General features: G+C 38.8%; 2 protein-coding genes across 4 annotated transcripts in view; one reads left to right on the plus strand and one right to left on the minus strand.

Moving 5' to 3' along the window:
* PSME2 (proteasome activator subunit 2) overlaps positions 1-8,613 on the minus strand; it is a 49,315-nt gene extending 40,702 nt beyond the window's left edge. The window contains exon 1 of one of the 3 annotated variants that reach the window (XM_053702359.1): positions 8,434-8,613. The gene's annotated coding sequence lies outside the window, so the exon portion shown is untranslated. Of the gene's footprint in view, positions 1-8,413 lie in introns of all 3 variants that reach the window. The other 2 variants (XM_053702360.1, XM_053702358.1) reach the window with 2 other exon arrangements.
* RNF31 (ring finger protein 31) overlaps positions 8,493-26,215 on the plus strand; it is a 184,874-nt gene continuing 167,151 nt past the window's right edge. Inside the window, 3 exon segments of the mRNA XM_053702361.1 lie at positions 8,493-8,607; positions 11,559-11,748; positions 12,970-13,127. Of these exon segments, the coding sequence (XP_053558336.1) occupies positions 11,593-11,748; positions 12,970-13,127 (314 nt within the window). The 5' untranslated portion in view covers positions 8,493-8,607; positions 11,559-11,592.

The raw sequence follows: 26,215 nt of genomic DNA on the forward strand, positions 1-26,215 counted from the left end.
TTAGGATTAGTGGTTAGGCACGGCAGTTCTATTTCAAAGGACCCTTTATTATACATCGCCAATATGGGCGGCGATACTGGGTGTTGTCTATAGTCAGCATCACTGACCAGTGGCATGTATAGTAAATGCATCTCTGCAATGCTGCTATGTCGGGAGCTTTGAATATTTCGACAGGCTCGCTCGACATAGCGGGGATCCTTTTGAATATGTAATCGCCTCCTAGCACTTTCGATCATCGGCCCTTAAAGAGAATAATTGAAAATTAACATGTTATTACTTATCCCTCCTGCCTCCCACTGGGAATGTAATTTCTTCTGCTAGCTATGTTTACACAGCTTTTATTTAGCCTATACTTAAGTATAGAAATTTTCAGTATAGGTAGGGATACCACAGGCAAGAACATATATTTCAGATGTTCATATCAAATTAAAGGAGTTATTTGTAAATAACAAAAATACACTCCAGTAGGTAATGGACCCCCCACACGTTTTGTATACCTCTACTGTGTTCCTGCTGATTAACTGGTCTAATGCTGGGAGGGGGGATACAGCGCACCCTGACATTTCTGGTTGCTCTCTCTCTGTAGTATATCCTAACTAAATTGAATTCATGCTTGCCGACAACCAAAATGTCCGTGCACACCTTATTTGAAACCGTGATCACTGGTTGTGTGTAATGCATGTGACATTTGCATATTATACCTGATTTTGTCATTCACAATTATTAAAAGCCCAGAGCCATAGGGACTTTATTATTTCTCACACTACGGAGGGCCCTTTTCCAGAGCCCATATTTTGCCCCTTGCATCACACACAGGGTAATGCAATTCCTTATTTGAAACAGGGGAGTTTAAGTTTAGAACAATCTGATTTCAATAAAAATGTGTAAACTTAACGATATTGGTGATTAACTAGACAATATGAATTTTTTGTTGAGGAGGAGGCAAACTTTAATAGATGTCCTTCCCAGTTGCTTCTAATTTGGATGGTACTGAAGGGGCGTTAGAAACTGATAGTTGGGAGGCACCATGTCTTTATGTTTGTGTGAGAGAGCATGTGTTAGTGTGTGAAAGAGAGCGTGTGTTAGTGTCTTTGTGTGTGCGAGTATGTTTTAAAGTGTGTTTTAGTGTGTGACAGTGTGAGGTAGAGAGTGCAAATATCTATGTGCAAGTTTGTGTTTATGTGCTATTATACATAGTGTGTACTCTGCAAAAATGTTTTTCCCGTGCACGACATAAGAGTGTTCGGGTTTGACCTGAACTAAAGGTGGCAACCCTATCAGGAGAAAGCAATTCAGTAGCTTATAGGTGCGCAAACCAAAGAATGCTAAAGTTAATAGTGTGAGAAGTGAAAAGTCTCGGCTACAAATGGTATCAGAAATTAAATTGGATAACTATGTGCATCCTTAAATTATATACAACCTCAAAATAAGTGTGTCACAACTCCAAGGAAATAGTCCAAGCTCATAAATATATCAATATAAACGAATCAATTTATTAATGTTATTAATATTGTAAGCATGAAATAAGCATAAATCAAAACCACAAATAGGGGATTCAAAAAATTGTATGTATATAAAAATTCATTTAATTAATAAACTCTCATAAAAATAAATAATAAATGCACATAAATTCATAAACTAATCTGTACCAAATTTAATGACCGGTCCTAACTACTTAAAATTGATTTGGGCAATTCAATACACAAACTACATCTATTTAAACAACGAATAACATGAAACATATAATATAAAAAATATAATATAAAGATTGCTTCTTATACAGAAGCTGATACTCTTAAAATGAAATCCCAATTAAAGGTATTCGTCCAAAGCGTCCTCCAAAGGCTTTCCCACAAGATCGGTACAAGATGAAGATCTTTGAGTCCTCTCAGGGGATGAGCGTATCCTGAACAATGTAAGCCGTCTAAGTAGGAAACAGAAGCGTCTGCTTAAATAGACATCAAAGCCTTCTCAAAGAAAAAACGCATTGGTACTTACACATTAGTAACCGAAGATCTGCGTCGCATCCGACTCTCCTTTCTGCCAGGGGTCCCGGTTCGTACTTGATACTCCACAGGTTCACTTGGAGCTCAAACGCTGACGACTTCTAAGGACAAACCCAGGGAAGATCCGGAAAGAGCGCCAAACAGAAGAGTAACACCTGTGTAGGTGGATAGAAGCTCTGATTGCAATTAGGTGTTTTTTTCAGAGCCTCAGCTCCCTCTGTAACTAGTCGTGTGACGTCACTCACTCCCGGCTTCTTTGTTGTATACTTGCGCAAGTACTCTTTCCTCCAGTTCTCTCAAACCCTCACAGTTCTGCCAGATGTGGTCTTCGAAAACTGTTAAGATCCTTTGTGTGTGAAGATATAGAGACCACCTAATTGCAATCAGAGCTTCTATCCACCTACACAGGTGTTACTCTTCTGTTTGGCGCTCTTTCCGGATCTCCCCTGGGTTTGTCCTTAGAAGTGGTCAGCGTTTGAGCTCCAAGTGAACCTGTGGAGTATCAAATATGAACCGGGACCCCTGGCAGAAAGGAGAGTCGGATGCGACGCAGATCTTCGGTTACTAATGTGTAAGTACTGATGCGTTTTTTCTTTGAGAAGCCTTTGATGTCTATTTAAGCAGACGCTTCTGTTTCCTACTTAGACGGCTTACATTGTTCAGGATACGCCCATCCCCTGAGAGGACTCAAAGATCTTCATCTTGTACCGATCTTGTGGAAAAGCCTTTGGAGGACGCTTTGGACGAATACCTTCAATTGGGATTTCATTTTAAGAGTATCAGCTTCTGTATAAGAAGCAATCTTTATATTATATGTTTTATATTATATGTTTCATGTTATTCGTTGTTTAAATAGATGTAATTTGTGTATTGAATTGCCCAAATCAATTTTAAGTAGTTAGGACCGGTCATTAAATTTGGTACAGATTAGTTTATGAATTTATGTGCATTTATTATTTATTTTTATGAGAGTTTATTAATTAAATGAATTTTTATATACATACAATTTTTTGAATCCCCTATTTGTGGTTTTGATTTATGCTTATTTCATTCTTACAATATTAATAACATTAATAAATTGATTTGTTTATATTGATATATTTATGAGCTTGGACTATTTCCTTGGGGTTGTGACACACTTATTTTGAGGTTGTATATAATTTAAGGATGCACATGGTTATCCAATTTAATTTCTGATACCATTTGTAGCCAAGACTTTTCACTTCTCACACTATTAACTTTAGCATTCTTTGGTTTGCGCACCTATAAGCTACTGAATTGCTTTCCCTTTGTTTTGTGGGGAGGTTTGGGAATCCTCCTTTGTTATAGGTGTTTGTTTTTAGTTCATTCTGCGCTTGTCTTTATTTTTCCTCTAACCCTATCAGGAGAACAGTGAAAAAAGTATTTTTAAAAATACAGCAAATCAAAATAATAAAATAATATTAAACAACAAAGCAGTGTTTGTATTGTCTTCAGCAGCAAAGAAGCTTAAAGGACCAGTCAACACAGTAGATTTGCATCATCAACAAATGCAAGATAACAAGACAATGCAATAGCACTTAGTCTGAACTTCAAATGGGTAGTAGATTTTGTTTCCTACAATTTTAAAAGTTATGTCTTTTTCCACTCCCCCTGTACCATGTGACAGCCATCAGCCAATCACAAATGCATACACACTTATTCTTGCACATGCTCAGTAGGAGCTGGTGACTCAAAAAGATTAAATATAAAAATACTATGCACATTTTGTTAATGGAAGTAAATTGGAAAGTTGTTTAAAATGGCAAGCTCTATCTGAATAATGAAAGTTTAATTTTGATTGAGTGTCCCTTTAACTGGACCTTTATCCGTTAACCTACAGCCTTCCTGTTATCTGCCTACTACCTATAACAAACTTGCACACTGTCCTCTGCAGTGACCCCTCATGATACAGATACTGAGACAGCAGTCTGTAGGCAAATCGCACCCGGCACCTCCTATAGCTTAGCTATCCCATCCACCCTTAGCACATTGTTTTCAGTTACTTCAGCACAAAATGGTTCAAGATGGTGCAAATGAGGAGGAGGTTTACTTTTTGCAAAAGGACTAACCTCCGTGCAGAGCAAGTTGGTTGAGAATCCCTTGCTGAAATTATAGATGTCTACTGCAAATGCATCCTGCAGGATTGTCACATGTTAGGAGGTCTGGCCCTCTACCCCCTGTAGCTGTTTATTGTTCATTGCCCTGTATGAGCCATGTCTATGGCCTACCCAAACACGCCCACTGCCTGGTCAGACACCCCCCTTGTAATCCTGTCTTCCTGGTGCAGCCCCACCCACAAATCACCGGTGGGAAACTCCCAACAAGCTTTTTACCCTTCTACATCTTGGAAATCTTCTTGGAAATGTTGAGAATTATGCACATGTATTTTGAACTTTTAGCACTGATTGATAGCAGTTTGACTTGCACAAACTGAAGAGGAGTGACTTGCACTGTGTGCACACTTTAGTGTAACAGACACTGCAGGAAGAAGCATAGAAGACCTAGCACAGCTAAATTACATCTACGTCTGAAGACCTGTGAGGTCTTGAAAGTTTATGGTATAAAATATATCACAATCTACTTAAAGAACATTCTATGTTGAACCAATACGTCAGCAACCCTTTTCCTACTAAACTTGGTGGCATAATCAGAAAAGCCCTAGCAGTGATAAGCTTGCAGCCAGGTTGTATATTTATAATAAAACATGACCTGGCTTTCCCACTTTCAAGCTTTGTGTCTTGATGCCTGTGCCACCATATGTACTAAGTAGCAAAAGCTGCTATGAGCCCTTGCTTGGCAGGTTCACATATGCGAGCCTGCTTCCTGCAATGCAAGAAGTAATGGTCATTAGACCTCTGCTTCTTACACTCTACTCCACCTCTGAGCTTGCTCGCTCTCAGTGATTGACAGTCATGCAAAAGAAGGGGCGGGCTTTACACATTCAGTTGAGCGTGTAATGATACATACGGGCAGCAGATCTTGTTCGTCCGCTGCCCGTATGTAGCGAAGGCGAGCGGACAATCTTTAAGGAATTCTTCATATTTTCTTTTCATGTCTGCATCCAGCGTTACAAAGCAAATCTTCTCCATTATATGATATCTAGTATATCTCTCTCTCAGCAGCTGTTGCTGTGAATTTTAAAATCCCAAAAGAAGTCTCATTAAGGCCCCAATATTCTAAACATCAACAGACCTATGAGAAACTGCCTTTCTGGTCTTGTCAGCAGTCTTGTTGCAGTCAAACATGGCCACTTCCCTCCTCGCAACCTGCACTTCGCTGATTTCAACATATCACACTGGTGGCGATATATCCGAATCAAAGTGCAGCTTACTCCACCTAGCACGCCCCTCAAACTCTCCCTGAACGCCTATATCTACATCACATCTAAGCTACACTCCCCCTGCTCCATATCGCTACCTCCCACCAACCGCCTACACCTACGTCAGAGCTAACCTACACTGCCCCTGCTTCGCCCAGCTAACTCCCCCTGCCTGCCTACATCTACGTCACGCCTACCCTACTCACCTCTGGAATGCCCAGCTAAGTTCCTAATACCGCCTACACTTACATAATGTCTAACCTACACTCCCCTGGAACGCCCCAGCTAACTCCCAAATACTGCCTACGGTCTGAAAAATACCTGACTATAATAAACTATCCTACTCTAGGCCCACTAGCCAAAACCTATTCTGTAAGCAATGCAAGTCACATTATATATATATATATATATATATATATATATATATATATATATAAAATCAATTTCCTCACGCAATATCAGCTCCACTATCTGACCCTTACTGCTAAATTGTCTAAAACGCCACAGCACCAGCAAACCTCTAAAACAACCTTCAACAGCTAAAAGACCCTCTTTACATAACTCTTTAATACATAAAACAATTAATGACCCACTACAAATCCCAACAATACACATATCACTAAATAATAAAGCTATAAATAAATAAAAACTTAATTTCCCTATATTCCAGCATGTACAATTTAATTTAATAAGCCATACCAACCGTGAGGAGAGCGTGCAATAAGGAGATGCCCTTTAGTGCTGGGGGTTCATAGGTTCAGGTGCTGATATAATGTATCACTGGGGAGATTGCTTTTGGGTCATTTGGATGTTAGAATATTTATTGGTTGGGGTATCACAGGGTGTTGGGGAGATTGTGTAGTGGAGCAAGAATTGTGTAGTGGAGTTAGAGATTATTGTGGTCTGAAAAAAAAACAGGTCAGCTGCTGATAAAATGTTGTTTTGCAGGATTAGGTTGCAAGTAAAACGGACTTCATTTGGGTGAGTTGAATTAGTGTGGAGGATTATTTCTTATGGGTTTGCATTGAGCTTTAGGCTGCCGTGAGACTAGTTTAAGGTTCATTAGGGTAAGGCATCTGCATAGAAAAAGAGGGCTTATTGCCCAGATGCACACAGTAGTACAGTGAAGCAAATGCCATAGAAAGCAATACCTGCTGGTACTATTATTTGGGAGTTGCTTCTATATATGTGGTTGAACAAACTTGCAAACGTTCGGCCTGTGCAATTTTTAAACAAAAAATGTGAACTTACTTTCATCTTGAGTGTAGTCAAACCTGAAATTACTGTAAATACTGTAAAGGTCATGGCCAGTAAGCCAAGCCAATCAGGGCTAGTGTCCTCATGTTTGAGCCAATCATAGACCATGTCCTGCTAGGAATAGCTTGGTAATGGCCCAATGCATAAGCATAAAGTGACATAAAAGTGTAATAAGAAACTGCTGATAGAGCATTTTATCATTGCACAATTGCTTGCACGTAACTGTGTGTTTAACTTCTGCAAATGGGTTTAATACATAAAGGGCCCAATAAGCTAAAGCTCTCCACGCTATCAAGATGATCTAAGCAGTCTCGGCAGTACTGCAAGGTCCCTCTAACAAATGTAAAAAGGCAAGTTTTACCTTGAGTACTGTTTATCTTGCAGAGTTCTGGATGTGAAGGAGAGACATAGCAATATAGTACTCAAACAAAACAAAAAAGACTGTGTGATCTCTCTTCATACTGGCGAGTTTTTGATCATTCTTCCCATAAAGTTAGCTGTAGAATGGCAATGCACAGCTAGGACATAACTGAACATATGTGGAGAACCAATGACAAGAGCCGGAGGCATATGTTAGCCAGTAATCACCATCTAGCTCTCAGAAGTGCATTGCTGCTTTTCAGCAAAGTATATAAAGAGGACAAAGTAAATGTAATAATATAAGTAAACCGAACAGTCATTTAAAATCCTATGCTATTTCTGGGTCATGAAAGTTTATTTTTTACTTGTATGCCCCTTTAACTATCTGCTTAAAGGGACACTAAACCCAATTTTTTTTCTTTCATGATTCAGATAGAGCATGCAATTTTAATTTTACTCCTATTATCATTTTTTCTTTGTTCTCTTGCTATCTTTATTTAAAAAGCAGGAATGTAATGCATAGGAGCCAGACCATTTTTGGTTGAGAACCTGGGTTATACTTTCTTATCGGTTTGCTATATGTCAGCCACCAACAAGCAAGCGCTATCAATGGTGCTGAACCTAAAATGCGCTGGCTGCTAAGCTTTACATTTCTGCTTTTTAAATAAAGATAGCAAACAAAACGAAGAAAAATTGATAATAAGAGTAAATTTGAAAGTTGCTTAAAATTCCATGCTCTATCTGAATGTGGGTTTAGTTTCCCTTTAACCATTCTGTGAGTATTTGAACAATAATAAAACAAATATAACATGCACCTTAATATTTGGTGTTACAGAAAGCCTTGCAACTGCATTATTCATTACAAACCTAACCTAGATTTTATAAAATGTATCCTGTTTATTAATAAAATACTTTCTGAAATTAGATAACTTGAAAATGCAAAAGTATAATAAAATCAATATTATCTTTTTAGTGACACCTCAACTACCCTACATTGACATTTTGTGTATTCGTTCTTAAATATTGATATATTTTAGAAACAAAACTGTTAAAAAGTTTATTTACTAATAAAATAGTATGTTGAAATAAAATCATTCTTATGTTGTCTCTAAAAGAGTGAGGAAACAATTTTGTATATAATTGTATGTGATAGAATGACGTCACCGGGTATGCAAAAAAAAAAAATGCGCACTGAAGCTGGCAGGCTTGTAATGGCAACTTCACAAATATTTACAACTTTGCAAAGTGGCAGCTTGTTATGAAATAGTTTGGCGACACTCAGGCTTTACTAAAAGGTGATTATTTTCAGTTTGATCTGGAGAATAGACCTTAAGTATTGTGGCACGTTGTTTAGTGAATTCACCCAGCATATTGAACGCATTTTGCAAGGATATAATTGGCGCTTCGAGAACAGAAACCCATATGCCCACTGACTCCCCAACATTCATACCCTCTAATTAGTGCCCTTACAAGGCAGCCGCCGCTTGCACTTCGCCTCTCATTGAAGCCGCTGGGCGGCGGTACGGGCTTCACTGTTACTTCCTGGTTGATGGTGCTGCTCGGTATCTGACTTTTAGACTTGCACGTACATGAGATTTACTTCCTGGTGAAAGAGTGAAGACGCTCAACAACAACTGAAAGAGGGTGATTATAAGAAGCAGTGTGACGAGGAGTGAATTGTGAGACTCAGTAGCAAGTGGGTTATGATGAGGGCGTGTAAATAATGGGTGATTGACTTTCGAGAGAGGCGACTGTAACATTAAGGGGACAGGACAGCTGTATACAAGGGATAGGGGACGGTTGTTTATAAATTATATTATAGAATGCACAGTGGGGCAGAAAGCAATTCAAAGCAGACAACACAGAAGTGGGCTAGTGATTGTTTTGGTTTCGGTTTTAATCCATCATTGACTTCTTAATAAAAAAAAGAGACATTAAAGTACGTTTAAAAATAGGCATAGTATAAAGTTAGTGATAGGAAAACCTCCTTTAATGTCAATACATTAACTTATTGTTTGTTGCAGTTGTTTTCAGTAGCCAAATTCCACCCATCAAGGGCCACCCTTGGCATTTACAGGGCCCTGGTCAAGACAAATTTGTGGGGTCCCTCAGCCCAGCTCCCTAATTTCTCTATCCCTGTATGGCCCACCCCTGTCTCAATATTTAGTGTCTTCTATGTAAAGAATAACACAATATTTACACTTCCTGATACCATAATCTCTTCTTCCTAAACCAAATACGTATACAGGTGGCCCTCGTTTTACTACGGTTCAATTTACACCGTTTCAGAATAACAACCTTTTTTCCAGTCATGTGACTGCTATTAAAAAGCATTGAGAAGCAGTGCATTTATTAAAATAGCCAGTAGGTGGAGCTGTCTGCTTGTGTTGCAGCAAAGCCAAGCAAGCTGAAATTAATCAGTTTAACCAGACCTGAGCTATCAAGCAGATTTCAAAGGAACAAGATCTTCCGGTCTATAAATCAGTCCAGATTGGAATGCATAGAAATAACTGTTTGCAGAAAAATGCAAGTAAAGTCTGTGTTGTGTTATTATATTATTATGTTTATAATGCTGTTTAGCAAATGTTTTTGTTCATTTAACTTAGTTTAATTATATATTCTGTGTTGTGTGATTATTTTATTAGGTTTATAATGCTGTCTAGCATTTAAAATCTTCAGTTCAAAGCTTTAAAAATAATGTATTAGGTGTTACTTATGACAATTTTGAGAGGGGCCTGGAACCTATCTCCCTTACTTCCCATTGACTTACATTATAAACTGGGTTTAAATTTACAACGGTTTCGATTTACAACCATTCCTTCTGGAACCTAACCCCGGCGTAAACTGAAGGCTACCTGTATATTGAACCCTTTCATACCTTCACCCCTGACAGTGTGGGGCCAGAGCAGGTTCCCCTCTTGCCCTGCCCAAACGGCAGGCCTGTATGCACTTTCCTTATTTTGCTAAACAAAATATACAGCTACAGCTTCTGGATTTTTTTAAACAGTTTTGTTAAACCCCAACTATTATTCTGAAGTTCTATTACCTTATGGTAATGTTATTTGTAATGGGCGTGAAGGAAGAATTACATTTTGCCCTCCGGTAGTCATGTAATATGATACAAAGCGCTACAATACATAAGTACATGCATTATACATTATGATCATGGGGGAGATTTTAGTGAGTACATACCGTAAATCTTAGATACAGTCTGTGTTGCAAGGGTTGAGAAACTAATAAAACAATTTAAGAAGCCAGCAAAATATCTGAGGAAATACAGGCCTTCCCACATGAAAAGTATCAGTGTTCTTCACAGAAAATGTTGCCAGTTGGGTGCCATTATGAAGTTTCCGGGTAATGTAATACTTTGCAATATTATAAGATTTTCTAATGTTACTTTTTCTATCCAAAACACAAATTCATCACATAGTTTAATAATAACTTGTGCAACAAACATTAAAATAATACAATAATTTGAGCTATTTTTAGCTTAAAGGGGCAGTGAAATCAAATTAAACATTCTTGATTCAAATAGAGCATGCAATTTCAAACAATTTTCCACGTTACTTTTATTATCAAATTTGCTTTGTTCTCTTGGTATCTTATGTTGAAGAGTAAACTTAGGCTAATTGGAGCTCTGAAGTGTGGATGTGACTTTAGCAGTCTGTGGCAACAGTATCTGCAACATTGTATAACACTGCAATAAACAAAGTTGCAAACACTGGTGCCAGATGGCTATAGACATGTGCACACTCCTGAGCTCACCTAGGTTTACTCTTTAAAGTGAATGTAAACTTTCATGAATCACTAAAAATACTATGTAAAACAGGGGCACTTTCAATCATGAAAGCTTACATTGCAGAATTTTTTATAAAATACGGTATCTTTTTCTGCAGCCAAGCGATCCCCCGCCCGCTTCTCTTGCTGTACTTAGCACAGCAATGATGAAACCGGCTTCCTCCAATCACGGCGTGGCCTCAGGAAATGTATGCTTTGGGGTGCACGCCATGATTGTAGGAAGCTGGATTTGTCATTGCAGATGGAAGTACAGAGGAGATGTGGGCAGGGGGATCGCTGGTCCGACTTGGCTGCAGAAAAAGGTAAGTATTTAAAAACAAACGCTGCAATGTAAACTTTCATGAATGAAAGTGCCCCTGTTTTTAATAGTATTTTTAGAAACCGTGCACTAATTCATGAAAGTTTACAAAGGATATGAAGAGAACTAAACACAATTGAAAAAATAAGTGTTACATTTTAACCTGTTACTTGCTGTTCAAGGATTGGAATAAAAGAAGTTTGTTTATATCTCTGTGTTTGGGGAGTTCATGTAACATCTAATTAAATGGCTAACTTGTTTACAATGTCATACTCTATGCAATCAATTTAACTTTAATTTTGACTTTACTGTCCCTTTAATATTGGCTTAAATACCATTAAATCGGTCCTGGGGAGAACACTGGTTGTTCATTGCCCTGTATTTATCGTCCTCTGCTGTAGTGAATTTGTAGTGCACGTTCCCTTATTTTGTACTGTGTATGCATATTTGCCTGGTTTTGCCATAGATGACATTTGTGTTTTTTGTTGTTTTCTTTTAGGGAAGGTATTAATGCCAATATAATTGCACCAGGCATGGAGGAGAAGGAACTAAGGGATGTTCTGGAGCAAGCTTTGATTAACCAGCCAGAACATGTGACTTTGGACCTTCTTGATCAAATGCTAGAAGTGCCTTTGAGAGAACGATACAGAAGACTGGATGTAAAGGACTTGCTCCGAGGAGGAACACCGGTATGAAATACAAAATACATGGTACATACATTTAAAAATAGACCTCAGACTAATTATTTAACAGCATTTTTAAATTTGCCTGTATTCTACTGCAGCAATGTAGACAAACATTTATTTAAAACGATTTGTAATGAGAGCAACCATATTAGAATCTAATGCTACTCAACCAGTACAAACTGGTTTTATATAAATGATAAATAGCAGGCTATACTGTTAGCAAGCAAGAAACAATGCATTTTTATTGGGAAAAATGGATCACTAATGGTAGGAAGTATTCATTGGTTATTAGCTTGGATATTTTAGTAATGCTTCAGCTATAAAAGTAAATTTGTAGATGTAGATACTCATTTAGGGCCTGATTCTCAAAAACTCGCTGGCATGGAGAGAAATCATCAGCTTATTTTACTGAGCGTATTGTTGTGTCTTGTTATAAAGCATATTAGTAAAACTGCTTTTAAAACAATACCTGAGGGGCCTCGTAATACTGACAAGACATCTTCAAGTATTTTGCTAGACCAGAGAGCTTTAGAGAATCGGGCCCTTAGTCATTATAGCTTACATTTTTCATATGATTTATGGCAAGAGAACTCAGACGCATCTTATAATTTCACACGGGGTAGTGCGTTAAAGGGACATTAAACCCAAAATATTTCTTTCATTATTCAGATAGAGAATACAATTTAAAAAAAAAAGTTTCAAATTAATTTCTATTATCAAATTTGCTTCATTCTCATGATATTTTTTGTTGAAGAGATACCTAGGTAGGTAGCGTGCACGTGCCTGAAGCACTACATGACAGGAAATAGTGCTGCCATCTAGTGCTCCTGCTAATGTAAAACATTGTTGCAAAACTGCTGCCATACAGTGCTGCAGAAACGTGCACACTTCTAAGCTTACATCCGTCGTTTCAACAAAGGATAACAAGAAAACTAAGATAATTTGAAAACAGAAGTAAATTGGGAAGTTGTTTAACATTGTGTGCTCTATCTGAATCATGAAAGAAACATTTTGGGTTGTATGTCCCTTTAACCACGTTAGTGTGATACAATTTCTAGACTTGTGACTCATGATTTCTTCACTGTGCGGTCTTGAGGTTTGCCATCTTTTCCCTCTAGCTGATTCTCAATGAAATTGTTAGAGCCCTCTGTGCTTATTAGAGTGCATTTTAAGGTTGTGCATATATGATGAGTTTTACATATTGCATTAAATGTTTACCCTCAGGATCCATCCTTGAGACCTGTGATAACTGCACTTAATATCTTGGAAAAGTATGGAAGGAACCTTCTCTCACCACTTCGTCCCAAATTTTGGAGAAGCGTGAAATTTAATAACCCAGTATTTAAGGCAACAGTGGATGCTATAGAGGTGATGCTGTTTGTGTACGTTTTGTTATTCTGTTATGTCTGTAGTGTATATGGATGTGTTGGGTTGGACTGTGTTAGGAGTAAGATGGTTGTGAACAACTATGGGCCAGATTATCTAAAAGTCACCAGCATGGATTGATACATGACCCAAACACTTGCATGGGCAGACATCGCTCAATTCTCTAGAAAAAGGGGGCCAAACCTAGAAATCCCAGCATTCTATAAATAGTCTCTGGAATGAGGAATCTTGCAGGGTAGAGGGAATGTGATAGGGAGCAAATATTTTATACAAATAAATAAATGACTATTAATAATAATATAGTGCGGTGTGTGTTTTGAAACAAATTATTTAGTAAACATTTGGCCAGATAAATCAGCAAGACTCTCAGATTAAAATGTTTAGAGAATATCATGACATCTGTGAGAGAAGTTAAAACACGCCCAAGGAATGCATTTTGAGACTGTATGGCTCATTTTACACTAGGAAAAAAATATATAAAGCAGGATTTCTACTATGTTTTTCACATAATTTTGAAACTTGTATTATGAAATTACAATTTTTACTTTGTACTTTCATTACAATTATTAATTTGAGCACTGTATTGTAAGGTATGTGTCTCTCCTTTACCTAAATAAATATAATAAGCAATAACACCTCTTAATGAGATATAGAGTTCTCACGGTAACGTTTGCCTTTTTCAGACTCTTTTAAAGTCTCTCATGCTACTGATGAATCTTTTAAAGGGCCATAATACCCACATGTTTAAACACTTGACAGTGATGCAGCATAGCTGTAAAAAGCTGACTAGAAAATATCTCCTGAACATCTCTATGTAAAAAAGAAAGATATTTTACCTCAAAAGTTCCTCAGTAGCCACCTCCCATTGTAAAGGATTTCTAAGCAGCATTTTAGTGTGTCTGTCCTGGGACATCTGAAGGGATGAGCGTCGTGCACTCTCATCTTATTTCATCAATCAGGTAAAGGAAGTTTACAATGAAATCTCATGAGAGTCAAGTCAAATCTCATGAGATCACAGTAAAAGTTCATGACCTCAGCACTGCTGATGCTGATTGGCTGCTGTTCATTTCTTCATTTTTTTTAATTTTTTTTACCTGCAGCTGGGAGCAGTTGAGTATAACTTTTTACACAGAACTCACTCTGCTGAGCTGAGGGGATTGTAAGGTAAAATATTTTCCTTTTTTACATAGAGATGCTCAGGTGATATTTTCCTGTCAGCTTTTTACAGTTATACTGCATCAGTTTCAAGTGATTTAGAATATGAGTATTATGTCCCTTTAAATAATCTCCCCTTAATGGAGAGCTTTATTGAATTGGGCCTTATATGTCAATGTTAATTTGTGTTTATGACTGCAATTAATGTTATTATGATCATCATTGTTACGTTGTAATGTATCATCACATTCTGCATTCATGGAGCTCAATAAGACAAAGCTATACCGATTGAGGTAGAATGATCAGACGGCTGTTTCCCTTGAGTGCTTACAATCTGTGTTGTTGGAGACCATAAATAAGTTGACTGATTGAAGGATGGGATGACTGTAGGGCTGTGTTTGTCAAGGACGATGAGAGCTCTAGCTCATGCAGTTGGTCTTGCATGTAAGTTAAGGACCCATAGGATTTTAGCAGTAAGCTTCTCTTAATAGATTTCTTGTGTGGGAGGCATAATTTTAATGTTATGAAGACTGGTGGAGAGTCTAACGGATTCATGAAGTGTTCCCTGGAGATGGGCAGTGCAAGATAATTCCTATAATCAAGACTGGCTGGTAGAAATAACAAAGACTGAGAGGTATAAGGCAGAGAGCAAGGGAGGGAGGAGGTTAGCAGAGTATTAGAAGACCAGGTAACTTATGTAGGACAGAGCAGTGCTGTAAAGGGATCTGGTAGTGAAAGTTATGTTCGCCATATGTTAGATTTGGGCCTGACATGAAGATAAATGGTTGGGTGGAAAGTCTGTTAAGATGAACAAACACTGAGGTTGAAATTGTTTGTGACATAAGTGATTGGAATTTTTGTTGTGTCAAAAGTGAGAAAGTTACATAAGCATAATGTTATCAATATGGCACACATGAAGTAACGCACTCAAGCTGTGAAAAACATTGAGATAAGAAGCGACCTTTAAGGGCTTACAAAATAGCATATGTCTACCTAGGTTTAGCTTTTAACTAAGAATACCAAGAGAACAAGGAAAATTTGATAAAAGTGAATTGGAAAGTTTCTTAAAAGTGCAGGCCCTATCTGAATCATTAAAGTTTAATTTTGACTAGACTGTCCCCTTAAGGACCAGGAGACTAAGACTTCCCCAAAAGCATTTTTGCCATCACTACATTTAAACAGAAATAGAGCCTTCTTTATTTACCTATTAAAACTATATTTTTTTTTTTTAGTAGACAACCCAAATATTGATCTAGGCCCATTTTGGTATATTTCATGCCGCCATTTCACCACCAAATGCGATCAAATTAAAAAAAGTTAACCTTTTTACAAACTTTGGGTTTTTCACTGAAATTACTTATGTACTGCTTGTGCAATCATGGCATAAATAATTGTAAAAGCTTCTCTGAAATAGCAAAGGTATATGGCTTTGCCATTGCTTTTTGCTAATTAGTAGGCTGCTAATTGCAGCTGCGCACCACACTTTTATTATTCCCAACAGTGAAGGATCAGGTAGCTTGCAAGGTTAATTTTAGCTTTAGTGTAGAGGTTAGTCTCCCACCTGACACTTCCCACCCCCTGATCCCTCTCAAACAGTTCTCTTCCCTCCCCCACCCCACTGGTCACCCCCATCTTAAAGGGACAGTCTAGTCCAAAAAAAAACTTTCATGATTCAGATAGGGCATGTCATTTTAAACAATTTTCCAATTTACTTTTGTCACCAATTTTGCTTTGTTCTCTTGGTTTTCTTAGTTGAAAGCTAAACCTAGGAGGTTCATATGCTAATTTCTAAGTCCTTGAAGGCCACCTCTTCCCTAAGGGCATTTTAACAGTTTTTCACCACTAAAGGGTGTTAGTTCATGTGTGTCATATAGATAATACTGTGCTCATGCACGTCGAGTTCTTATGAGCCAGCACTGATTGGCTAAACTGCAAGTCTGTCAAAAGAACTGAAATAAGGGGGCAGTTTGCAGAGGCTTAGGTACAAGGTAATCACAGAGGTTAAAAGTGTATTTATATAACAGTGTTGGTTATGTAAAACTAGGGAATGGGTAATAAAGGGATTTATCTAGCTTTTAAAACAATAAACACCTGCCTAATCCCTCCTAAAAAGCTCTCTAACCCTCCCCCTGGTAACTAATTCTCGCCATCTTAGGTACTGGCAGCTGCCTTCCAGTACCCAGTTATCTATCTTTTTCTTTTTTAAGACAGGGTGAGTCCACGGATCATCTTAATTACTGATGGGATATTCACCTCCTGGTCAGCAGGAGGAGGCAAAGAGCACCACAGCAGAGCTGTTAAATAGCTCCTCCCTTCCCTCCCACTCCAGTCATTCTCTTTGCCTACGTTAGTGATAGGAAGAGGTAAAGTGAGTTGTGAGAATAGATTCTTCAATCAAGAGTTTATTATTTTTAAAGTAGTGCAAGATTGTACTGCTTTGTCCTGGGGTGTAGCCGTAGTCCATATCAGTCTCTTCAGTAGAGCCTTGTTGGCTTTAGAGCAATGGGAACTTGTGGGACATAATTCTCACTGCGCCTCCCATATTTCTTGCTGCCCTATATCCTTTAGTCTGAGGTAATCTTTAACTCAGCATTTTTTTCTCCTCAGGTTGATGTGAGGGATAGGACCTCTCAAGCCTGAGAGCTGCCGTACTGCCAGGCAGAAGTCAAGGTAAGTGCTACCTTAAGTTTTCTGGGAGAAGGACTCAGAAATTTTTATTAGCACACTGGTATAACATAAGAGGCTTTTTATTAAGGGAATGCTTTATGTTGGGACATTAAAGGTTTTTCAAGTGGGAAAAACTAATTGGGCAGTATGATATGCCAGGGCACTGGGGCTAAAGGGGTTATGCTGCAAGATCTACGGATCTTTAAGGGCGACGGTGGTTTCACTTGTTTAATGGATAAGTCATGCCCAAGATGGGCGGTCCTTCTGGTTTTTGCGCGACAATCCGTAGTGCTTCAGTTCATAGAGAAGCTGAGGGAAGTGCGCATTAGTTCAAATTAGTCCTAGTATTTGACCGGTCTGTTCTGGAGTCGCATGGAAGAACATGCGTGGCTAGTACAGAGGCAGTCTTTTCTGTGATATCAGTTGTTGTTGGATTTTCAATTTTCAAAGAGTCTTTTAGCAATCTTCAGTAAGGTAGGAGCACTTCAGCAGAGTGCTGAGGTGCAGAGGTTGTTTTTTGCAATATCAGAAACGTTATTTAAACTGCCAGTTTGCAAGCAAAAGAAAAAGGGACCGTTTTGTATTTAAAGAGACAGTAACAGTTTTTTTTTTTTTAGTTAATTTTTCCAAATAATTCTGATAATTTTGTATTATTAATTGGAAAATTGTGTGCAAGCATGGATCAAGGGGACTTGCAAGATGTCACCTGTGCTTTATGTTTTGATGCTAATGTGGAATCACCAATCCCTTTCTGTCCTTCATGTGTTCAAAGGACTTTGAGTTATAGGGATAAGATTTTTTCAGAGCCAATCTCTTCTAAGGCAGATCTTGTCCAAGAGTCTAATGATGAGGGTCAAAATATGCCGCAGCTTTCTCCCCAAGCGTCCCAAACTTTATTGCCCGCTCAAGCAGTGCCCTGCACTTCTGCTATAGCTCCCGTTGGAGTTACTTTAAAAGAGATTGCTTCTCTCATGTCTTCTTCAATTTCTGATGCATTATCTGCTTTCCCAATGTTGCAGGGCAAGCGTAAGAGAAAAACCAGACATTCAGCTAGTTCTGATGCAATTGTTGCAGTTTCGGAGGTACCCTCCCAAGGCCATGAAGAGGAGGGTACTGCTGTTTCATCTGAGGGTGAAATCTCAGATTCAGAAGGTTCATTGCCTCTTACGGACTCAGAGGTTGTAACTTTTAGGTTTAAGTTAGAAACCTCCGCCTGCTACTTAGGGAGGTTTTGGTTACTTTAGACGACTGTGACTCCATTGTTGTGGTGGCCCCTGCGAAGTCTAGTAAATTGGACCGATATTTTGAAGTTCCTTCTTACTCAGATGTATTTCCGGTTCCAAAGCGAGCTTCGGAGATCGTTACTAAGGAGTGGGAGAGACCAGGCATTCCCTTCTTTCCCTCCCCTATTTTTAAAAAGATGTTTCTCATAGCTGACTTATTCAAGGAGGCTTGGCAAACAGTTCCTAAGGTGGAAGGAGCTGTTTCCACCTTAGCCAAGAGAACCACTATTCCAATAGAGGATAGTTGTGCTTTCAAGGACCCCATGGACAAGAAGTTAGAGGGTTTACTTAAAAAGATTTATGTTCACCAGGGTCTGCTGTTACAGCCTGCTGCGTGCATTGCTACTGTCATTAGTGCGACAGCATATTGGTTTGATGCTCTGTCTGAGTCTCTCAGGACTGAGACTTCTTTGGAGGAGATCCAAGACAGAATAAAAGCTCTGAAGCTAGCTAATGCTTTTGTTACGGATGCTTCCCTTCAGATTATTAAGCTGGCAGCTAAGAGTTCAGGTTTCTCTGTCCTAGCCCGCAGAGCCTTATGGTTAAAACCTTGGTCTGCGGACGTGTCATCTAAGTCTAAGCTTCTAGCAATTCCTTACAAGGGGAAAACCTTGTTTGGACCTGGCCTGACGGAAATTATCTCTGATATTACGGGAGGTAAGGGACATCTCCTTCCTCAGGATAAGAGAAGCAAACATGAAGGAAGACAGAATAATTTTTGTTCCTTTCGAAATTTCAAGGGAAATTCTTTCTCTTCCGCCACTAAGCAGGAACAATCTAAACCTACATGGAGACTCAATCAGTCTTGGAACAAAGTTAAACAATCCAAGAAGCCTGCTAATGAATCCCCCGATTGGGGGACCGGATCTGGTGGGGGGCAGACTTTCCTTCTTCGTTCAGGCTTGGGTGCGGGACGTTCAGGATCCCTAGGCAATAGCAATAGTGTCTCAGGGATACAAATTCTTCTTTCAAGATTATCTGCAGACCAGACAAAAGGAGAGGCATTCTTACATTGTGTAAGAGACCTCTTTGCCCTGGGAGTGATTGTTCCCGTCCCAGTACAGGAACAAGGTCAGGGTTTTTATTCCAATCTGTTCGTGGTTCCCAAAAAGGAGTTAACCTTCAGACCAATTTTAGATCTAAAGAGTCTAAACAAATTTCTCAGGGTTCGGTCCTTCAAGATGGAAACTATTCGTTCCATTCTTCCTTTAATCCAGGAGGGTCAATTCATGACCACTGTGGATTTAAAGGATGCATACTTACATGTTCCTATTCACAGGGATCATCACAAGTTCTTAAGATTTGCCTTCCAGGACAAGCACTTCCAGTTCGTGTCTCTTCCTTTTGGTCTGGCCACTGCTCCCAGAATCTTCACAAAGGTTCTGGGGTCTCTGTTGGCGGTTCTTCGTCACAGGGCATAGGGGTGTCGCCCTATCTGGACAACATTCTAGTCCAGGCGCCATCTTTTCAACAAGCAAGATCCCACACCGATATAGTGTTATCTTTCCTGAGAACTCAAAGATTATCGATACTTGTCGAGTCCTTCAGTCCACTCCTCGGCCGTCAGTGGCTCAGTGCATGGAGTTAATAGGGCTGATGGTGGCAACGATGGACATCATCCCGTTTGCTCGTTTCCATCTCAGACCTCTGCAGCTAAGCATGCTCAGACAATGGAACAGGGATTAGGCAGACTTGTCTCCTCAAATAATTCTAGAACAGGAGACAAGGGACTCTCTTCAATGGTGGCTGTCTCTGGATCATCTCTCCCAGGGGACCTGCTTTCACAGACCATCTTGGGTGATTGTGACAACAGACGCCAGCCTTCTGGGGTGGGGAGCAGTCTGGGGCTCCCTAAAGACTCAGGGAGTTTGGACTCAGTCAGAGTCTGTTCTTCCTATAAACATTCTGGAGCTGAGAGCGATCTACAATGCTCTTCTGGCCTGGCCTTAGTTAGCCACGGTCCAGTTTATCAGGTTCCAGTCGGACAACATAACTTCAGTGGCTTACATCAATCATCAGGGAGGAACGAGGAGTTCCTTAGCGATGACGGAGGTAGCCAAAATAATCCAGTGGAGGTCCACTCTTGTTACCTATAGGCGATCCACATCCCAGGGGTGGACAATTGGGAAGCGGATTTCCTGAGCAACTCCATCCGGAAAGTGTTCTCAAGTGGGATCAACCAGAATTGGATCTCATGGCGTCCCGTCAAAATGCCAAGCTCCCAAGATACGGGTCGAGGTCCAGGGACCCCCAGGCGGAACTAATAGATGCTCTGGCGGTCCCTTGGACTTTCACTCTATACTCTACAAAGGTAGAATCATTAGATATTTGATACAGAGAACAATGGCAACATAGAATTAATCAAACTGATACAACTCAAATTAACGTTTTAAAATACTTGAAGTGTGCAGTGCAAATCTGAACAGAAGCACTTTTTGAATGCTTATCTAGGCCTTGTGTCTCTCAATTTTCAGGCTTCTAGGCAAGGCCGCCATCAGGGGGTGACAGGGGTGACTCCTGTCAGGGGCCCAATGGGCCAGGGGGGCCCCATGAGGCAAGAACTAAAAAAAAAAATATATATATTTTTTTTTAATTTTGGCAGCCACCAGTGGGTACTACAGCAGAGTGCTAATTGAGCATGGGAAATGTTATTACAAGGAGTAAAGTATTAGCATTTGAGAGGATTTCTGAATGTGTACTAAACCACTACGCACAGTGTGAGACAGACTTGGCACTTAAGTTTGTTCAGCGTGTGCCTGAGTCAGACTGCAGATAACTTTCATTTGCAGAGGAGGTATGACTTACTTAGCAAATGTTTTTTATTTCTTTGTGCAATTTCGGATTGTAACTTCAGTGTGGTAGTAGTTGTATGGTGGGGCCAGGGGTCCATAAAAACAATTTTTTTTAGCAGCAGTGTATTTTGGATTATTTGACAATGCTGTAGAAATTCTATATTTAAAACCATGCAAAAAACCTCAATACACAAATGGTAGGTGCCCTTTTGGCAGATATGCATTTATATATATATATATATATATATAAAAATAAAAACATTACACTTTTCTGCCCCTTTATGCAAGGACTTTCCAGATGCAAGGAGGCATTTCATCTAAGATTTTTACATCTGCATAAAATGTTATACTCTCAGACTTAAATTGCTCAGTGTTTGAAATGAGTCAGGTTAACTTAAAACTGTTCAGTTTACACTACAGCTGACTTTATTTTGAAATACATACCAACAAGCCTAAATTATGCATTTAACCAGATCTAATGGTATGAGTACCACATATTATGGTTCCACCAAGACCATATAGAGTACAGCATTTTCAAAATCCATAAGTACAGCTGACAGATGGGAACATTTGTACACTATATTTGAAGTGGTGCTCTTGGTTGGGGAAAAAACAAACATATGTCAACCTATTAAAAGTACTTTTCTTCATCTATTTTGAATTCACAGAATTATTTTTGTTTAATTTACAAATATGATTCTTTAAAAAGTGATCTCTTAATTTATGCAATTTTTTTTATCATGCATGTCACACACTGTTGATTTAGGGGGATGCAATGTGCATAAATGTTTCCTCCTGTGAGTGTTTCTGTGGGTGTCTGTGTTTATGTCTTTGTGTTTTGGTTTGTGTCTCTATGAGTGTGTATGTATTTTTTTCTGTGGGTCTCTCTGTGAGGGTGGGTGTGTATGTCTTTGAGCTTTTTCTATGGGTGTCTCTGCGAGGGTGTGTGTATGTTTGCCTTTGTGTATTTTCTCTGGATGCCTCTGTGAGGGTGGGTGTGTATGTCTGTGTTTTCTGTGGATGTCTCTGAGGGTGTGTGTATATGTATGTATGTCTGTGTTTTCTGTGGATGTCTCTGTGAGGGTGTGTGTTTTCCATGGGTGTCTCTGTGAGGGTGTGTGTATGTCTTTGTGTGTTTTCTTTTGATGTCTCAGTGAGGGTGTGTGTATGCATGTCTTTCTGTGTTGTATGTGGTTGTCTCTGTGTGTGTTTGTATGTCTTTGTGTGTTTTCTGAGGCTGTCTCTGTCGGTGTTTCCTTGGGTGTATGTGCAAGTTTGAGTTTGTGTGTGTGTGTCCATTGTCTGTTCCTTTTTAGGACATTTTTACCATACTACTGATTATTCACATCTTTCTACAGACTTTGAGACTGAGACCTTTACGGAAGTCACCAATCCACCATTTAACCTTTAAGTTATTGTTTAGGCAGGTCAGGGCCCTTCCTTTCAGCCACTGCATGCTGTTGTCATCATTTAGTTGTCATCTTCCTTTACAAAAAGAGAATCAGAACTCCATATTTTGTTTTCTAAATCTCCTTTTTTTTACAAAACTGTAGCCTACCTCATTACTTGTCAGGTCAATGTAATCAAGTGCTGAGTGTCTGTGTGGGTGTCTGTGTCTGAGTGTGTTTGTGTGTTTCTTTGCATGTCTGCTAGAGTAGAGTGTGTGTTTTTAGTGTATGAGTGTGTCTGTGTGTTTGTATGTTGCTACCTTTACAACATTTCCAAGTTTAAATAGACACTTAAGAATAAAGTGCATATACGTTTTAGTCACTTGGTCAAAAATTGCACATGTCAAAGGGGGGGGGGCCTGATCAATGGTCAAGTCAGGGGCCCCAAAATTTCTAGTGGCGGCCCTGCTTCTAGGCAAAAAAACAGTAAGTCATTCATTTATACTCAGATACTTGCTGACTTTTGTTCTTATAGCAATAGGTTCCGTTATTTGGAGTATTTTTGTAAACTTCTTAAAAAGCCCCAAAATGATGTAAAAGCAATCACCAGAATCCAAAAGGTAAAAATGATAGTGTTTTTTTTTTTTTAATTGTTTATTTATAACCAACAAGGTGTACAATCAAATGAATTCAACCTCTTATGCCTCGCAGGGCCAAGTAAAACATAATATATTGCAAAGCAAGACAATTGTAAATTGAAAATTTCACATTTCACATACCAAATTACTAATTCCCTTATATGAAATATTTGTGCACCTAGTTGGGATTTTTCTAATTTTAAATAGATAAAGAACCAATTGAACACTCATTGGATTAAATAACAAAAATAAAAAAAATAATAATAAAAAAAAAAAAAAAAAAAAAAAAAAATAATAATAATAATAATAATATTTCTCTTTTCTCCCTCCCTCTCCCCTCCCACTCCATGGCTGTAGCTTTTGGCTGGGGAGGGTCACCATACTCCCAAAAGGACCAGTTCCGTATCTTTAAATGGATATATTAAATATTCAATCTCGCTGGGGGATAAAGCTTTAATAAAATTCGACCACCTAGAGAAAAAACTCTTCACGTCTAGGTCACTATATAGATCGGTATCAAATTGTTCGATAATGCATTGCTTTTTTAAACAATTTTTTACCTCTGGAATACTCGGGGTTGCTTTCAGCTTCCATTTTTTCAAGATTAGATATCTAACCGCAAGTATTACCAAGGTAACTGTTTTAAGTTTATCCTGAGGCAGGCCTAGATCTGTGAGAGGAAAGATTATGTTTGAAGGGGATAATGTCAAAGAGGGGACACCCACCATGTTTCTTAACCAGTACTGTATCTTTAGCCAAAAGTTTCTGATTTTTGGACAATGCCAAAACATATGAATAAGGCTAGCCGATATATATGAACATTTTGGGCATTTGTTAAAGCTGGGATTTCGGCATTTAGTCCCCTTTTCTGGAGTAAAATATGTCATGTGGACTAGTTTTACATGTGCCTCACGCCATGAGGCAGAGAGAGTAGCACGCGAGATTGCTTGACATGATGAGGTTACAACATTTGCCTGCAATGAAGTTTCCAGTAGAGCTGCTGCCCACTTGGCCTGCAACTTTTCTATTATATCTGGACCTTTAAGTGAGTTAAGTTTTTGATAAATATATGAAATCGAAGTTATACCACTTTTAACTAACGTAAGCCAGTTTTCAAGGAGACCTAAAGACCAATCCCAGCCAAAGTCATTTGTTAATTGAAGAGCAAAGTGTCTCGCTTGGAGGTAAGCATAAAAAATTTTGTTAGAAAGGTGATATTCCTCTTTAAGAGAATTAAATGTTTTAATGCACCTTCTTTCGAAATCTAACAGCTGAGAAATATTTATAAGGCCCAGCGATTTCCACTTAGTAAAGAGAGCAGATTGTATCCCAGGTTGAAATTGTGGGTTATTTAAAAGTGGTACATACCTTGAGATCCTAAATTCAGTGTGCAACAAAGAACATAACTTCTTCCACATCTGAATTGGATTATAGATAGATTTTATCTTTTTTATTTCAGGCGGAAGTTTGTTATTATTACAGTGTAATAAGGCTATCAGGGAGCATGGAGAGGCTATGTTACTTTCCAAATCAAAACTTGTTACATAGTTAGAATTAGCTAGCCAATCCATGGCTACTCTGGCCTGAAACACTACGTTGTATAGTCCTAATATCTGGTAAGGAGAGTCCCCCCAAATTCTGTGGAGAGCACTAACTTAGACAGTGAGATCCTTGGTTTCTTATTCTGCCAGATGAAAGAGCGAAGAGTGGAGTTAAAGGATAGTATATCTTTCATTTTCAAGACAAGTGGAGTGTTCTGAAGCACATATAAGATTTTAGGTAACAGAGACATTTTATAGAGTGCTATTCGTCCTGATAGAGACAGAGGGAGATTCTGCCAGTTTCTAAAGGCTTGCTTAACTTTATTAAGAACGGGTACAATAGTCATACCAGGCATTGGGATTAGGAGAGATCCAGATACCTAAGTATCTGAATGCATTCTGAACTATAGAAAACGGAATATTTTCACAAGAGTCTTTGGTTTGTTTAAGCCAACATAACTCAGACTTTAAGATGTTCACCTTATAGCCAGAAAATGAGCCAAACTGCTCCACAATTTCAAGAAGTTTAGGGATGTTTCTAGCTGTATCCGATATATATACCAATACGTCATCTGCGTATAATGCGATTTGCAGTTCTTTATTTTTTATTTTAATCCCTTGCAATTGATGTCGAATCTGTATAGCAAGCGGCTCAATGGCCATATCGAAGAGGAGGGGAGAGAGAGGACACCCCTGCCTGGTTCCCCTCTCGAGTCTTATATCTTGAGTCATATCACCATTTACTAAGATTTTTGTGGAGGCATTCCTGTATAAATTATTAAATAAACGGAGCATATTACCTCCTATACCAAACTGCTGTAGTGTGAAGGACAAATGATCATGATGTACCGAATCAAATGCCTTTTCAGCATCTATAGAGATGATTGCCCTGTCAGAGGTGTCCTCCCCCCCCAGCCCTCCTGATTCCTCCATCTTCTTAAAATATTCTATAGTCAAGAAAACCTCTCTTATCTTAGCTGAAGAGTTTCGCTTCAAGATAAAACCAGCTTGATCTTTATGTATGATGGTGGGAAGGAATGCTTGAAGTCTGTGTGCGAGGATAGCTGTGAAAAGCTTGTAATCTGTGTTTAGAAGTGCAATGGGGCCTGTATGATTCCTTTTTGTTTGGTTCTTTCCCCTGCTTGAGTATGAGAGTTGTATATGATGCAACAAATTCTTTAGTAGGGCTACTACCAGTGATATAGATATCGTTAAAGAGTGAAGTTAGATAAGATGTAATTTCTGGAGCCAGTATTTTATAGAATTCATTCGGGGAGCGCATCCGGTCCCGGAGCTTTGTTAAGGGCTAGCCTTTGGATTGCCATAGAGATTTCTATTTCAGAAATTGGGGATTGTAGAGTTTCTATTAAGTCAGGAGATAAAATTGGTATCACTATTTTATTCCAGAAACTTTCCCTCTGAGTAAAATTGGAAACCTTATGGGAATATAATGTCTTATAATATTCTTCAAATTCCTTGCATATTTCTTCTGAGGAGGTAAGAGATTTAGTACCCTGGGTGATAGACTTTATTGTGGAGGAAGATCTATCAGCCTTAACCAGGTTTGCCAAAAGCTTCCCAGTCTTGTTACCATATCTGTATAATTTGGCACGTAGCCTA

The sequence above is a fragment of the Bombina bombina genome, chromosome 2 (genome assembly GCF_027579735.1).
Source record: "Bombina bombina isolate aBomBom1 chromosome 2, aBomBom1.pri, whole genome shotgun sequence".
Classification (NCBI taxonomy): Eukaryota; Metazoa; Chordata; class Amphibia; order Anura; family Bombinatoridae; genus Bombina; species Bombina bombina.